Source organism: Rutilus rutilus (genome assembly GCF_951802725.1).
Source record: "Rutilus rutilus genome assembly, chromosome: 3".
Classification (NCBI taxonomy): Eukaryota; Metazoa; Chordata; class Actinopteri; order Cypriniformes; family Leuciscidae; genus Rutilus; species Rutilus rutilus.
Window position 1 is genome coordinate 7,933,532 of NC_140211.1, and position 15,154 is coordinate 7,948,685.

Here is a 15,154-nt window from a genome sequence, read left to right on the forward strand (position 1 = left end):
TCATATACCACACATAAAGTCTATCTTAGTTGGGTGTGTATACAGACCTCCCAGTGCCAATACTCAATATTTGGATAACATATGTGAAATGTTTGATGCTGTTTGTGATCAAAACAGAGAGATATTTATTTTAGGTGATCTTAACATTGACTGGCTGTCACCAAACTGTCCAATGTATAAAGCCCCTTTCACACAGAGATTCCGGAAAATACACGGATAAAGTGACCCGGGATTTGACCCGGGTTCATTTGATTTTGGTTCATTCACACTGCCAGTGATTTTCCGGAATCAGAGAGCGCGTTCACACACAACCCGTGTATGTCCCGGAAAGACACGTGACATCGATGTGACTTGTAATGTCTCAGCAGCGTCTTCAGTTTGCTAATGAGCTGTGATTTCTCTCTCGAGAAACCACGCTTGTGCATTTATTTCTCTGATTCGATCATAAAATTGCGCATTTCGTACCGTTTCACAGCTGGCGAACGATCCCGGCTTCAGCGTCATCACTACGACACGGCATTATTACGGCTTTTGTTCACACAGCGCGCGTCCCGGGACTGAACACGGCAATGTTACTAGGTCCCCAACCCGGCATCGATCCCGGCATTAAACCCGGGTCGTGTTTGCGTTCACACAGAAGGCGTTCCGGCAATTTGCCGGCAATTTCCCGGGTTCAATGCGCTGTGTGAAAGGGGCTTAAGAAGCTTAAATCTACAGCTACAATATGTGGCCTAAAACAAATCATAACTCAACCCACTAGGGTTGCTACCAGTACATTGGTGTTATCTGCAACATGTATAGATCATATATTTACAAACGCTTTTGAACAATGCTCCAAAGCAGTCTCTGTGCCCACTGGTTGTAGTGACCATAATATCATAGGAGTCACAAGGAAAACTAAATTGCCTAAAGGGGGCGGTAAAATAATTCATAAAAGAACTTATAGATATTTCAACCAAGAGCAGTATGTGGGTGAAATTCAAGGTGTGGACTGGTCAGAAGTGTGTGAAGATCGTGACCCTGACTCAGCCCTTAATAGGTTTATGGACATACTAATGAAAATAGTTGACAAGCATGCTCCTCTCAGAAAAAGAGCTGTGAGAAATAAAAGCGCCCCTTGGTTGGACAAAAATCTTAAAAATGTAATGCTGTCTAGAGATAACGCTAAAACAAAAGCTAATATTTCTTGCGAACTAGCTGATCAAAAACAATACCGAACTCTTAGAAATAAAGTAGTCAAAATGAATAGAAAGAAGAAAAAAGAGTACTTCCAGGAAACGATTAATGAAGCAAAAAATGATGGTAAAAAAAACTATGGAACACTTTAAATCAAATAATGGGCAGGAGTAAGCACTCAGCTGCTTCACATGTTGAAAATGATGGAGTGTTCATTACAGATCCAGAGGGAATTGCTAATTATTTCAACAATTATTTTATTAGTAAGGTAGAGAAATTTCGATCTGGTATGTGTCCAAATATCTCAGAATCTTATGATGCAATATTAAGTAAGATAATGAGTGAGAAGAACCATTCTGTCACTTTCTCATTCAGTCAAGTTGACAGAGGTTCTGTCGGAAAAATTCTTGCAGCTCTTCCTGATGGAAAGGCATCAGGCATGGACCACTTGGATTCCAGGCTTATCAGGGTGGCAGCTGAAGCTCTGTCCTTTCCCATTGCTCATTTGGTCAATTTAAGTTTGTTGCAGGGCATATTTCCAGAGAAATGGAAGGAGGCTAAAATCATACCACTGCCTAAAAATAAAAGAGCCACATTTACAGGACAGAATAGCCGACCTATCAGTTTATTACCTTTACTCAGCAAAGTCATGGAAAAGATTGCTTTTGAACAAGTTTATAAATATTTTTTTTCTAACAGGCTGATCACCAAGTACCAGCATGCATATCGAGAGGGTCACTCCACATGTACTGCTTTAACTCATATGACCGACAACTGGTTAGAAGAAATCGATGCAAACAGATTAGTAGGAGCAGTGATGTTGGATTTCAGTGCAGCGTTTGACTTGATAGATCACAAAATACTGCTTCAAAAATTAGAATGCTATGGTTTTACACCTTCGTCTCTGTCATGGATGGGGAGTTACCTATCCAATAGGAAGCAGCGGGTGTTCTTTAATGGTCAATATTCATCTATTAGGACAATACATTGTGGTGTGCCCCAGGGTAGCTGCCTTGGGCCTTTGCTATACTCGATTTTTACAAATGATTTACCTTTCATTGTGAAATATTCAACTGTTGTCATGTATGCAGATGATTCCACACTGTACTGTTCTGCAAAAACTCCTCATGATGTCTCAAATCTATTAAATCATGACTTGCAGAATATAAGCAAGTGGGTAAAAGATAACAAATTAGTTTTAAATGTAGACAAATCAACATCTATGATATTCTGGAAAAGATCAAAACTAACTACCCAGCCCTCTCTGAACTTGTCAGTTAATGGGCTGCAGCTAAGACAAGTGATGCAAACCAGGTTACTGGGCGTCACCTTGGATTCTTACTTGTCTTGGTCACCTCATATTGATGGAGTGATAGCTAAAATGGGGAATGGTATTGCAATGTCCAGAAAATGTATGTCATATATTCCTATGTCCATTGCTAAACAGGTTGTCCAGTCTCTTGTTTTGTGCCATTTAGAAAACTGTCCAATTATATGGTCGTCTGCATCACAAAAAGACCTTCGTAAGCTTCAAGTGGCACAAAATAGGGCAGCGAGGACTGTCCTCCAGTGCTCTCTTAAGACTAACGTGGCCCTGATGCATACACGCCTTTCTTGGCTCACAGTTGACGACAAAATCAAACTACGATTAACTTTAATATTGTGGAATGCAGTATTTATGAAACAGCCACAGTTTCTCTCTGAGCAGCTTGTTTTTGTTGGAAGTGGATACTTATATGCCACCAGGCAGGCACTAGGTGGTGACATAACATAACTTCCGCTTCCCAGGACAAATTTTCTGAAACGCACATCACTTTACAGAGCAATATCTATTTGGAATCGACTCTCTGTTTCATCACGCAGAATTCAGAACAAATACAAATTTAAGAGGACAGTAACCCAGGAACTGCTGCAAATGACCTCGTGAAAGCTGGAAATGGTCATGTTCTTTCACTTCGTAATATTTTGAATGTAATTGCAATGTTTGAATTCTTTTGATTGTAATTTGTGTTGTTATTGCTTTGTGTAATTTTATGTTGTGAATATTTTAAAGAGGACCCCAGGAAGATTAGCTGCCATTAAAGCAGCACTCAGTAGCTTCGGGATTTCTACGCTGTATTCTTGCTTTTCGCTCGCAGGTTTCTCTCTAGAGCTCCCCCCATAGCTTCGGAATAGATATTTGACAACAGTGTTGTAAAAACTCGTTGGTGATTCTCAGACACTAGAGGCTAGTAGATCAACGACATCAAAGCAGATGGGACATTCTTTAAAACGTCTTCTTCATTCAGGTTCGAACAGCGTGAGGGAGCGCAATAATGACAGCATTTTAGCAGATTTCTTTTGGCCGTAAAGCAGTTGTTTACATCGCGAGACCTGATATCACGCGATATTCCTGACGCGGCGGCCGGTGGCCCACTGTCCCAAAGTTGCAAGTGCGTATTTTCCGCTCAGGGGCACCAGGGGGGTGCGAAACGACCACCATTCAACCCGAAATAAGTATTATAACCATTCCAATGACTCCGAAGCTGTTCAGTTAAGGTAAAAAAGTTACTTAGTTCACCTTTAAATGGGCCGCTAATGGGGATCCTAATAAAACAATAAAACAATAATATTTCATATATTCTTCTTGATTTGTCAATTCAACATACTGATGTCTGTCTTGTTTTTGAAATAAAAAATGCGATTAATTAATGGGCTCATATTTCCTTAAAAGTCACATGTTGGAAAATTCAAGAACTGAAAATTCAAGGTCCTCCATTTTTGTTATTAAAAGCCAACATTCAGACTTCAAAAAAGAAATTCTGAATTCTGACATTATAAGACTGCAAGAAACCATTGAATGTAAGAGATTTGTCCACTGGCTGCCCAGTTGTATTCAGGGAAATAGTTCTAAAATCAACAAAACTAAGAGGGGTGACTGAGGGCAAAGAGTCAGGGCAGAGAATGCTGATATGGTAAAAAACACAACTCATAGACTCAATCAAATCTATAAAAATTGGAAAATTTTACATTTGGTTAAAAACCCCAAAAGACATTGTCTCCACAGACCGTCACATGTTCTTGCATTAATCAAACATTAATGTTGACCTATGAATTTGTACATGGTTTGTCTTAAAGCATATTAAAAACAACACATAGACATAAACAACATTAAAACCCTGATTTTCACCACAGGGGGACTTTAAAATAGAGCCACAATATAAATAAGACGAAGAAGAATTTGCAACAAACAGCTTTGGTATTTGCTCCAATGTAGTTCCAAAGTTTGCTGACCTTCATGACCTGAAACAAATGAAACGGGGTGTTTCACAAAAGCAATGTTAGCCCACTATGGTCGCAAGATCCATTGAATTGTGTTGGTAACGAAGGAACATGCGACCATAGAAACGCACCAGAGTTCAGTTCATTTAAGCAGTTCTAAAAATTCTAAAATCGTTTTTTTATTTTTTTATTTTTTTGGATTCAACCTCAATTTTTTTAAAGAAAAATCTTCATATTATCAAAACAAATCATTACATATTGGCATGGTTAAACATTAATTAAATGCTAAACATGAATTCACATTTCTTAAAAATATCAGTTGTAAAATTATTTGAACACATTAAAAAGTGAAATCTTACTTCATATTATTAGTTTTAAATATGTAACATTTTCATACAGTTTTTTAAGTGTCTGAGACACAATTTAACAATATACAAAGAACAATACATGCAAATCATAAAATGTACAGTACTGAAGTCACAAAGACAAATAATGAAAGTATGTTAAAAAAAAGAAAAAAAAGAATGTGTCCTAAAAATAGGTATATGAAGTTGATAATCCTCATGACATCACAGTGTTTGAACAGATTTGCATGGCAGCAATTTTCTGAAGTCCGTCAGTTAAGCAAATAAATCATGTTTTCTTTTTTATTATTATTAGAATGGATAGATGAATGAATATATTTGAGTCAAGACTGAATTTAGCTGTTTAGAAGTTCCTAATTTTTTTTTAAAAAAATGTAAAAAAAAAAATTCTAAATGTTTTAAGAACATTACTAAAGACCTATTAACTTTGAACAAATGTTCTATTAATGTTACTGGAAGAACATTTGTTCATAACTTTGAGAGAAAATTGCCAGACCATTCTGAAAACATTGCCTGTTAGCTGGGAAGAAACTAATCATTAGGCAAATTTCATGGTTCATATGTTCTTGGAAGATAAAAAATTAATGACAAAAATATTGAATATGTCTCATTTCAATAAAGATGCACGATTTCTATTCAGAATGATACAAAATGAAGCAGTCCTCTTTGAGAAAGAAATGATGACTGTATGATAGCTGATGATCACCATGTTTCTCCAATTTCCTTCAAGAAAGGTATAAACAGCTCTATCATGACATCATCATTACGAGGGATTTTCTTCATGAGGTCTCTTGTCTTCAGCACTGACTGTAGTTTACCCCACTGTTTTAGCATTAGTTCTGCTAGATCAACTCTGTCTGTTCTCTCTATTGAGCTCATGGGTATTCTGTATTCTTCATTCTGTTTTAAGTAGTATTTCATTCTCTTCAGTTCATCATCAGAAAGCTCATTCAAGATATGAAGAAGAGTGTGACTCCAGTTGCTTAGAGCTGAGCCTGAGGGAATGTGATCAGATAAGCTGAAATTAAATATTAATTCACTGCATTGCATTCACAAATAAATTTGTACAAATATTGAAATTCAATAAAAACATGTACAATTGAATGGAAATTAACAATACAGCAATGTGACGACTATTAATGGGAATGAATTTCCGCACTACCTCTTCTTTATGCATTAATCATGCATGATTACTGCACCCAATGAACATATTTTCAACAATTTAATTTGAACTCCATACTTACCATTTGAAGGAATATCATACAACTGTATTTCGGTGTGTCTTGAGTTCACCGTTGTGACGTTTTGACCGAGTTTACTACGATAGCCTGCATGTGCCTCATGTGGTCTCTGATGTCTAGCCATTCCTCGCAATATTTGTATCTCGTTTGTCAATTCTTCATTCTCAGTATCCCTCTCCTTTACTTTTTTTTTCAGTGTTTCAATCTCAGTATCCTTTTCCATTAGCTCTCTGTTTTTCAAATCAAGTTCTTCTTCCAATTCTGCAACTCTTCTGTGTGCGATCAGGGCAGGATCTTGATTTATCACTGACTGTAGCCTCTTTATCTCCCTCTCTTTTTCTTCAAGAATAGTTTTTAGTCTCCTTATCTCTTCATCCTTTGAATCGAGTAGCTTTTTAATCTCTCTTTTGTCCTTATTTTGTTTTTCTAGATTTGACAGCAGCTTTTCCTTGAAGGTTGAGATAGAGTTGATTTTAGATTTGATCCTCTCAACAAGACCTTTCCAGTCTGACAGTTTATCACCCACATGTTCATCAGCCTCTCTCTGATCAGCAAGATTAAAACAAATCGCTCCTCCTGAGTTCTTCCTCATAATGAGCTCTTCAATTTTGTCAGTAATCTGTTTTCCATCATTTTTTCGGATATCAAAATATCTTTGTCCACATTTTTCAATTAAAGACTGAAGCTGCGTACTTCTGATATAATCCTTAATGTTGCAATGTCCCAGTTTTTCCGCATGTGTAAAGATCACTATAGTATGTTTCCACAGCTCATCAGTAAGAAGTCTTTCTAGGGTGCTGATGGTCGACTCCGGCAGTTCAGAGTTCACTTTAAGAGCCAAGAGGACCGCGTGAGGGCCAGTATTGTATAAGGACTGCACACAGTGAACAATTTCCCTTCTGGCTTTCTCTGACCTATGCAACTCTCCTTTCCAGCCTGGAGTGCGAGCCAGGTGAATCTCTGTTCCTGATACTTTACGAGTCTCCTTGAGACTCTTTTTATAAGAGTCACTTTTATAAGATGTCCAGAATGTAAAGACTTTTTCCCTAAAGATGGCATTTCCAATAATGTTTTTTCCAGCACCTTTAATTCCAATGAGCACAAGCTTAAGTTCTTCAAAAATGGGCTCAATTTCTGAAAGAGTGAATGTTGCAATAAATTGAAAGAAATTTAAATGTACTTTAAAGATGCAATCAGTGATGTTCTGTTTATTTTGCACTGGCCAGGATGATATCTGAATCTTTACTGACACCTATACTGATATTAAAGGAACATGCTGAATTTTTGGGACTGTAGCTCATTCACCTTATCCCCCAGAGTTAGATAAGACCATACATACCCTTCTCATCTCCGTGCGTGCCGTAACTCTGTCTGAGGCACCCACCGCTAGCCTAGCTTAGCACAAAGACTGGAGGTAAACAGCTCCAGCTAGCATACTGCTCCCAATAAGTGACAAAATTACGCCAACATTTTCCTATTTACATGTTGTGATTTGTATAGTCACAGCATGTACAAATAACAAGGTCACATGAGACACAGCCATCTTCTAACCGTATACATACTGGGAACTATATTCTCAGAATGCAAAGCACTGCTACCTGGGCAGAGCGTTTACCTCCAGTCTTTGTGCTAAGCTAGGCTAGCGATGGGTGCGTCAGACAGAGTTACAGCACGCACGGAGATGAAAAGGATATGTATGGCTGTATCTAGCTCTGGGGGATACGGTGAATAAGCTTAAGTCCTAAAAAGTCAGTGTGTTCCTTTAATACTTTACAGTTCATTAATAATTCTGGTCTAAAGATAATGGAAGTGCATTGGTTTGTTGGGTAATATATAAAGTGCTTTCCCTTTCGAAAGGTAACTCGCACTGCGTCAATGACGCTTTGGGGAACGCCTCCGCGGGAACCAGAGCCTGAAACACTTATCCAATCACAGCAATCGCATTGACCAGCGAAAGGCTATGACGTCACTACAAGTGCGACACGGAAGTATTTAAGGAGTGCCTTGAGAACATGGCATGCACTTTTTCATCTTCAGGGACTCTTTTGTCTGTATGCTTCAACCTGAAAACTTCAAAAGGTAATCACAGCTTGTGAAAAACACTTCAGGAAGTGTGTGTATCCATGTCTAAGATATTTGACACCTGATGACACACACAACTTGTGCGTTTACTGTTTAGGCTAAGAGCACGTATGGTCAGCTCTTGAGTTAGCTGCTTGTGCCAACTGAGAGAGGTGTTAATCTCTCACGCCCCTCGGAGGCTCGCGAGTGCTCTGCTGCCCAGCCCAAGAGAGCAGAAGATGGCTGATGAGGGTGTTCCTCACATCTGGGTGTTCAACCTGAACCCTCACAGCCACCCTGCTTCAGCGAGGCTTCAGCTGCTGTAGGAGCGCGTGAGGGAAGAGACCGCTCGTGGCAGACTTGACAAACAGTTTCTTTCCGACCATAACGCTCCAGGACCAAAGTCAGGTTCTTTCCCTTGACGCAGTGGACGAGCTGCGTCGCACCACATATTTAGCTCTCTGGGCCATCAAACAAACAGCAGCTGCGATCGGACACTCGATGGCGGCGATGGTGGCATCTGGAGAGGAGGAGAGGCATCTGTGGTTGAACTTGGCTGACATCGGGAGAAAGAAAAAGCCTTTCTTCTCGTTGCACCAGTGTCGCCTCCTGAACTGTTCGGCACCTCCGTCGAGGCGGTGGTAGGAAAGTTCAGAGAGGCAAAGGCGCGCTCTGCTGCATTTAAATCTTGCATAACACTGCGGTCCAAATCTGTGCCTCCCCACTTTTTTCTTATATGGAAAATTCTCTAGTGAGGCCACCGTTCATCCGAGCATCAAACAGACATTTCTGGGTGAGATGGCTTCCTCCCTATCGGGTGTTATTCTACTGAGGCCACCGCTCTGTCAAACTCCAGATAGAACTACAACGTCAAGCCTTGATAGCCACCTTATACTAGAGCAGCGGTTCTCCTCTCACTTTAGAGAGTCATTTTGAGATTATTGCTCTGAACTTCAGACATATAATGTTCGTGTGTCAGCCATCACAGGGCCGCCTCGATATCTGGCTAATACTTAGTAACTAGGAATTTGGTGGCGGTCTGCTAAGCATTCTCGTCTCAAGCCTCTCAGTATCTGAGTGTAGGTTCCTTAGAGCAAGAGCCCATTAGGAGATTTTATTCCTATAAATCTAGTTTTCGTAGTACTAGTCGTCTAGCCAAGGCCCACCTTTTGCATTAGGTGTAAAATTGCTAGTGGTGTTACAGGGTAGATAGTAGCATAATGTAGCAGCTGTCTTCAAAAAGCCGATGCAGATATTTCATGGGCATTGTCAGGCCTTTCTCTCTAGAAAGTAAAAAGCAGAATGCTCTGGCCTCCGCCCTTTAGAGCCAAGTATAGTAGTATATCCAGCAAGGCCTTAATTTGAAATAGGAATTTTCCACTGAGCCCTTTGAATAAAAGAATTCAAGTCATAAGGTTGAATGTCGTTGGCCACTTACTGAGGACTCCATTCCCTTGGGTTTAGTAGAAAATATAAAATATATTAAAAAAAAGAAGAAAAAAAGATAATAGGCCTCGACCCTGATACATTCCTCAGGGTCATGCTGATAGTACTCCCCTTGTTAGGGTCATTATTTAGAGTACTTTGCTACCCATAGCTTGTATGTTATCACCAGGGGCGTAGAATTTAGTAGGGATGTCCCTACCAATATCCAGTGACACTGATATGTCCCTAGCAATGAGAGAGAGAGAGAGAGAGAGATTGTGTATGCTTAAGTGTGTGTGTGTAACACTACATTATAGGGACAAAATGGTTGTTGTTGTTTTTTTGGAAAACAGCTGAAAATGTAAAAATGCCGAAAGTTTTCTGTGATAGGCAGGGTTAGTGTAGGGGGATATAATATACAGTTTGTACAGTATTAAATCATTAGTCTATGTCTGTAAAAAGTCCCCATAAAACATAAAAACACAACATTGCTTGGTCTTGTTGAAATGAGAGGACTGTTTGATGAAGTTGAAACCCTTGTCATCCCAGTCTCATCATCTGAGGCTGAAAGAAGTTTCAGTGCTCTTAGGAGACTGAAAACATGGCTCAGAACAATGGCACAAGTTACACTTAACAGTATTGCTGTGTGCCATGTCCAACAGGACAAACTGGACATTATTGATGTGAAACAAACATGCCAACAGTTAATTTCTGTTAAAGGGATAGTTCACCCAAAAATGAAAATTCTGTCATCATTTACTCACCCTCAAGTTGTTTCAAACCTGTATGGATTTCTTTCTTCTTCTGAACACAAAAGAATATATTTTGAAGAATGTCGGTAAACCAGTTTTGAGTATTTTTTTCTACTATGGAAGTCAATGGGGTCCATCAACTGTCTGGTTACCGACATTCTTCAAAATATCTTCTTTTGTGTTCAGCAGAAGAAAGAAATGCATACAGGTTTGAAACAACTTGAGGGTGAGTAAATGATGACAGAATTTTCATTTTTGGGTGAACTGTCCCTTTAATGACAGATGCAGCTCAGCTTCTGGGGATGTCCCCATCCCCACCAATTTCAAAATCAAACCTACGCCCTTGGTTATCACCCTTCACCACCCAGGCTCAGATAGAGACAGATTAGTTACTCTCTCCCATTTGGGATGGTTGAGTATGCTCCCTTAGAGCCAAAGCACTGCCCAGGCTAACGCCTGTGCCATTCAAACCTGAAGGCCTTACAGTAGGCCTCCTTGATAGTCCGGTAGCGTAAGATTGTACTCCCCTTGCTCTAAAGGGTCGATAGCACTTCTGCTGAGTACACTGCCTGTTAGCAATGTTAAATAAGTATAACCAGAAATATCTGTGAGAGCACCTGCTTCTGAGGCTAGCTCTGCTAACAGTCTCACTATCAAGTATTTAGGCCTTAACAGGCCTCCTTGAAAGTGGATGCTTAGCATTGCAAAGGCATTAAGTATCACATTGCAGGCCCCCATAGAGTCTCCCTGATTCTAGCCCAGAGCCTGGTCAATACTTTTCAGGTTGAGCATAGTGTTCCAGAATCTATCTGAGGATCACTCTGGATGAAAACTTAGCTCCCTAAGTCTGGTTGGAAGGTCGAAGGACTCTCATGAGGCCTCCCTATTAGGTCAGCCCTAGAGCTGGAGGTGCTCCCTTTATAAGGGTCCCTTTCAGAGTACCCAGCCTCCACAGGGCTCTGTAGCACTGTGTGGATCCAGCTTTGAGTAGAGTTACTCCCCTCGTTTGCAAGGGTTAGGAAGCGTTATGCTGAGTTCTATTCTCTAGGATGCCCATCTCTATGATCCGGTCTGTGAGCGATTACTGCCACTATCTGCAGTCCTCCCTATCGGATGCCTCCACAAGTGAGGCAAATAATGTTAGAGACTCTGTTTAAGAAACAGATTGATGTCCCCCTCAGAAACAGACTGGACGGGACTCCTTTCGGACCCCCTGGCCATATTCCCTTAAAGGAACTCCTTCCACGGAAGCTGTTGGTTCCAAGCCTTTGAGCGGCCTTGGTAGGCCTTCATTGTATAGAAGGCCTCTTTGAAGCTTATAGCTTGGGCAGTGCCCGTAGGTTGAGTTAGAGTTTGCCACATTGAGTGTCTCAGGTTACGACTGTAACCTATGTTCCCCGAGAACAGGGAACGAGACGCTCCGTCTTTCGCCATGCCTCGGGGATGCCTGCTGAACAGTCCCTTCAGACGATAAGTGGATGACATGTTCTGTAGGCGCCCCTTATATACAGTACTTCCGGGTCGCACTAGTAGTGACGTCATAGGCTATCGCCGGTCAATAAGATTGCTTTGATTGGATAAGCATCATCGACGCAGAGTCTCATTCCCTGTTCTCAAGGAACATAGGTTACAGTCTAGTCTAGTAACAAGTAACAGCAAAAAGTCTAGTCTACCATATTTTTCCACACGTGTTACAATATATAAATTAAAACAAAATGCACTGTGTTTCATAATAGGTCTGGATGTAATTTGTATTGCAAAGATATGGTCATCGGATGCCCATTTTCCACAAGTTTGTATGATTCTTTAGGGTCTTCATGTAAAGTTTGTAACATACTTTGGCTACAATTCCTCAGTGGTTGTGTAAAACAACACCCTTTTTACCTCTTCAAAAACAGCTCTGTTTACAGCGATCTGTTTCGGTGCGTGTCTCTTTAAATAATAATGAGCAACTGCTCACCCCACCCCTCTCTTCCATGGGGCGTGTCGACACAAGACATGTAAAGTGCTGCCTTGGCAACCTGCTTAGCAGAAAGCATACAAATGGCTGAGGGCAGAAATATGCTAATACGGGATAGTCCATCAGTGGTCGTGGGCGGAGCATGAGCAATATGACACCATATTGCTGAGAAAATCCAAATGGCTTGATTATTGAGAGTGTTTATACTTTTTGAGGATAAAAAAAAGCGTGATTTCATTGTATGGTAATTGTGTCCACATACTGCAAAGACACATTTATATGCAAAGACCATATAAAAGTGAATTTTGCATCGATGACCCCTTTAAATAATAATAATTCTAAATACACAGAGATGTGCATATACTCACCTTCATCATTCTCTAACAAGTGCACCTGGTCCTCTTGTGCTAAAAAATCAGTAAATCAGTTATAAAACTTATAAATGATCAAATAAATGGTGATATAAAAGATTAATAGAAAATTATTTATTGTTATAGAGACAATTAAGAATTGTCTTCTGTATATCTGTACTGTATATTTTTTTCCAAACACACAACTTACATGGTTTGTTTCCCATTTGTCATGTTCCAGTCAGGGAAAGTCTTGATAGCTTCAGCTGATAACCATTCCTAATGAATAGATTAGAATGAATTGAAATTAATAGAATAAAGAAATATTTGTCAGTCCAAAAACCAGTGTTAAAGGGATGCATTTTTTACCTTGGTTGAAAATTTTTTAAGTTAGAGCTTATTTAGAGATATCAGCCAAATGGCTTAGTGCAGCCGCTATTGGCTCCAAATTTGTAACTCGTAAATTACCCCACTAATAATGCCCAGAATGGTACCAAACTTCTACAGTAGTACAAATAGGTTCTGTACTCATAAAACGAGGCATTGGAAAGTTTGTAAGTACATCAGGAGTTTATTTAGATAACACTTGCCTGACGGCTCATGCTACCACTAACCCGAACGTCAACGTCATTTCAGTGGTTTGGGAAAAGCACGTAAAAGTCCTGGCAGAAAGTGATGCATAAGGATGTAGTGTAACGACGCCCAGTTCCAGGAATGCACTAATATTTTGTTGGTAGTACCAGTTTATAACAATTATTAGTTAACACTAAATTGTCAACACTTCGGAAAAAATAATAATTCGTCGTTACACTACATCCTTATGTAAGCTCTAACTTTAAAAATGTTCAACCAAGGGAAAAAAGGCTTCTGGGGGGGGGGGTGTTTGGCTCGAGGTCATGGTGCAAAGGACCCTAGGTTGATTTTACTCCGAACCATCCCTTTTAAACCCTATCCTAAAAAAAATTATCACCAAAAAGAGGAAAAATACCACATTTTTGTGTTAGGATTCAGTTGTTTTGTATGGGTTTGGTTGTTTTGTTTTCTCTTTGCAGGTTTCATTACTGATTGGGCCGTGACCGGAAAACACCTGAATCCAGTCTTGGCTCCTAAGCTGTTGCGCTTTAGTTTTGAGTTTAATGTTACTTTTGTTTCACAACCATACAACATTCCAGTTATACATCCATTCACCTGGATTTCATACTGACTGATATTACTGACATTTTGATTATGTTTTTTTGTTCATTTGGATCGAATACATTTTTTCTTTTGAATTGAATTTCAGGGGGCAACTGAGAAAGCTTTATCTCCCTTAGTTTTTAAACTGGAGCCTTTTCCGCAGATCTTAATCTGGAAGATGACAGAGGAGTAAGACGATCTTTAAGGTAAAATGGAGCTTGATCATTAAGAGCTTTAAAAACAAACAACAAGATTTTAAACTGGATTCTAAAATGAATCGGGAGCCAATGAAGGGACGCTAAAATTGGGGTGACATGATCATATTTCCTTGTCCTGGTCAGCAGCCTTGCAGCTGCATTTTGTACTAACTGGAGGCGAAGTGTTGACTGAGTAAGACCCAGATACAAAGAGTTACAGTAATCTAAGCATGTGGTAATAAAAGCATGAGTAACCTTCTCCAAGTCTTGAAAACAAAAAAAAACAATGTAATATTGGAAATAATCTGCAATTGATGAAAACTATTCTTAACAACACAATTAATTTGTTTAGTTAAGCACAATTCTGAGTCCATGATAACACCAAGGTTCCTAACCTGGTAGGAAACAGAGGGAAAATGATTACTTAGCTCCTTAATGATACTACTGCTCAATTTTGGCGAACCAAAAACAATTGTTTCCGTTTTGTCCTCATTAATTTGGAGAAAGTTAAGCGCTAACCATTTCTTAATGTCCCTGATGCATTCCAACAAAGGTTGAATTGAATGGCCAGCTTTCAACGGCAGGTACAGCTGTGATTCATCTGCATAAAAATGAAACGAAACATTGTGCTTCCTAATAATTTCTCCCAATGGACGCATATACAAGTTAAAAAGAAGGGGACCCAAAATAGAGCTCTGAGGAACTCCACTAATAATAGGAGCAAAAGATGAAGAAAATGTACCTATCTCCACTAAAAAAGACCTGTCTTTAAGATATGATCGAAACCACTGTAAGGCGTACCCTTGATACCGAAAAAATGCTCTATACGTCAAATAAGAACACTATGGTCTACCATATCAAAGGCAGCCGTAAGATCAAGTAGGATCAGTACGACATTTTTACCGGCTTCAGCTGCAAGTAAAATGTCATTGAACACTTTTAGCAAGGCAGACTCTGTACTATGATGGGCAGTGAAACCAGATTGAAAAGGTTCAAGTAAATTTGCAGCATTTAAAAATGAGTGCAATTGAGACAGCACAACTTTTTCTAAAAGTTTTGATAAAAATGATAGCTTAGAGACAGGCCTATAATTATTAAAGCAACCCTCATCCAAACCTTGTTTCTTAAGCAAAGGCTGAACAATCGCATGCTTAAAACTATTCGGAACTATCCCAGTGTCCAAAGATGAA

General features: G+C 39.6%; 1 protein-coding gene across 2 annotated transcripts in view; it reads right to left on the bottom strand.

The window, feature by feature from the left end:
• The window catches only part of LOC311287420 (B-cell receptor CD22-like), a 38,063-nt gene that overhangs the window by 9,647 nt on the left and 13,262 nt on the right, over nucleotides 1-15,154 (bottom strand). Inside the window, exons 3-6 of one of the 2 annotated variants that reach the window (XM_084404280.1) lie at nucleotides 12,803-12,870; nucleotides 12,610-12,648; nucleotides 6,047-7,177; nucleotides 4,635-5,797 (exon numbers count right to left, since the gene is read on the bottom strand). In XM_084404280.1, the coding sequence (XP_084260406.1) occupies nucleotides 5,505-5,797; nucleotides 6,047-7,177; nucleotides 12,610-12,648; nucleotides 12,803-12,818 (1,479 nt within the window). In that variant the 5' untranslated portion in view covers nucleotides 12,819-12,870 and the 3' untranslated portion in view covers nucleotides 4,635-5,504. Of the gene's footprint in view, nucleotides 1-4,634; nucleotides 5,798-6,046; nucleotides 7,178-12,609; nucleotides 12,649-12,802; nucleotides 12,871-15,154 lie in introns of those variants that run through there. The other variant, XM_084404279.1, reaches the window with a different exon arrangement.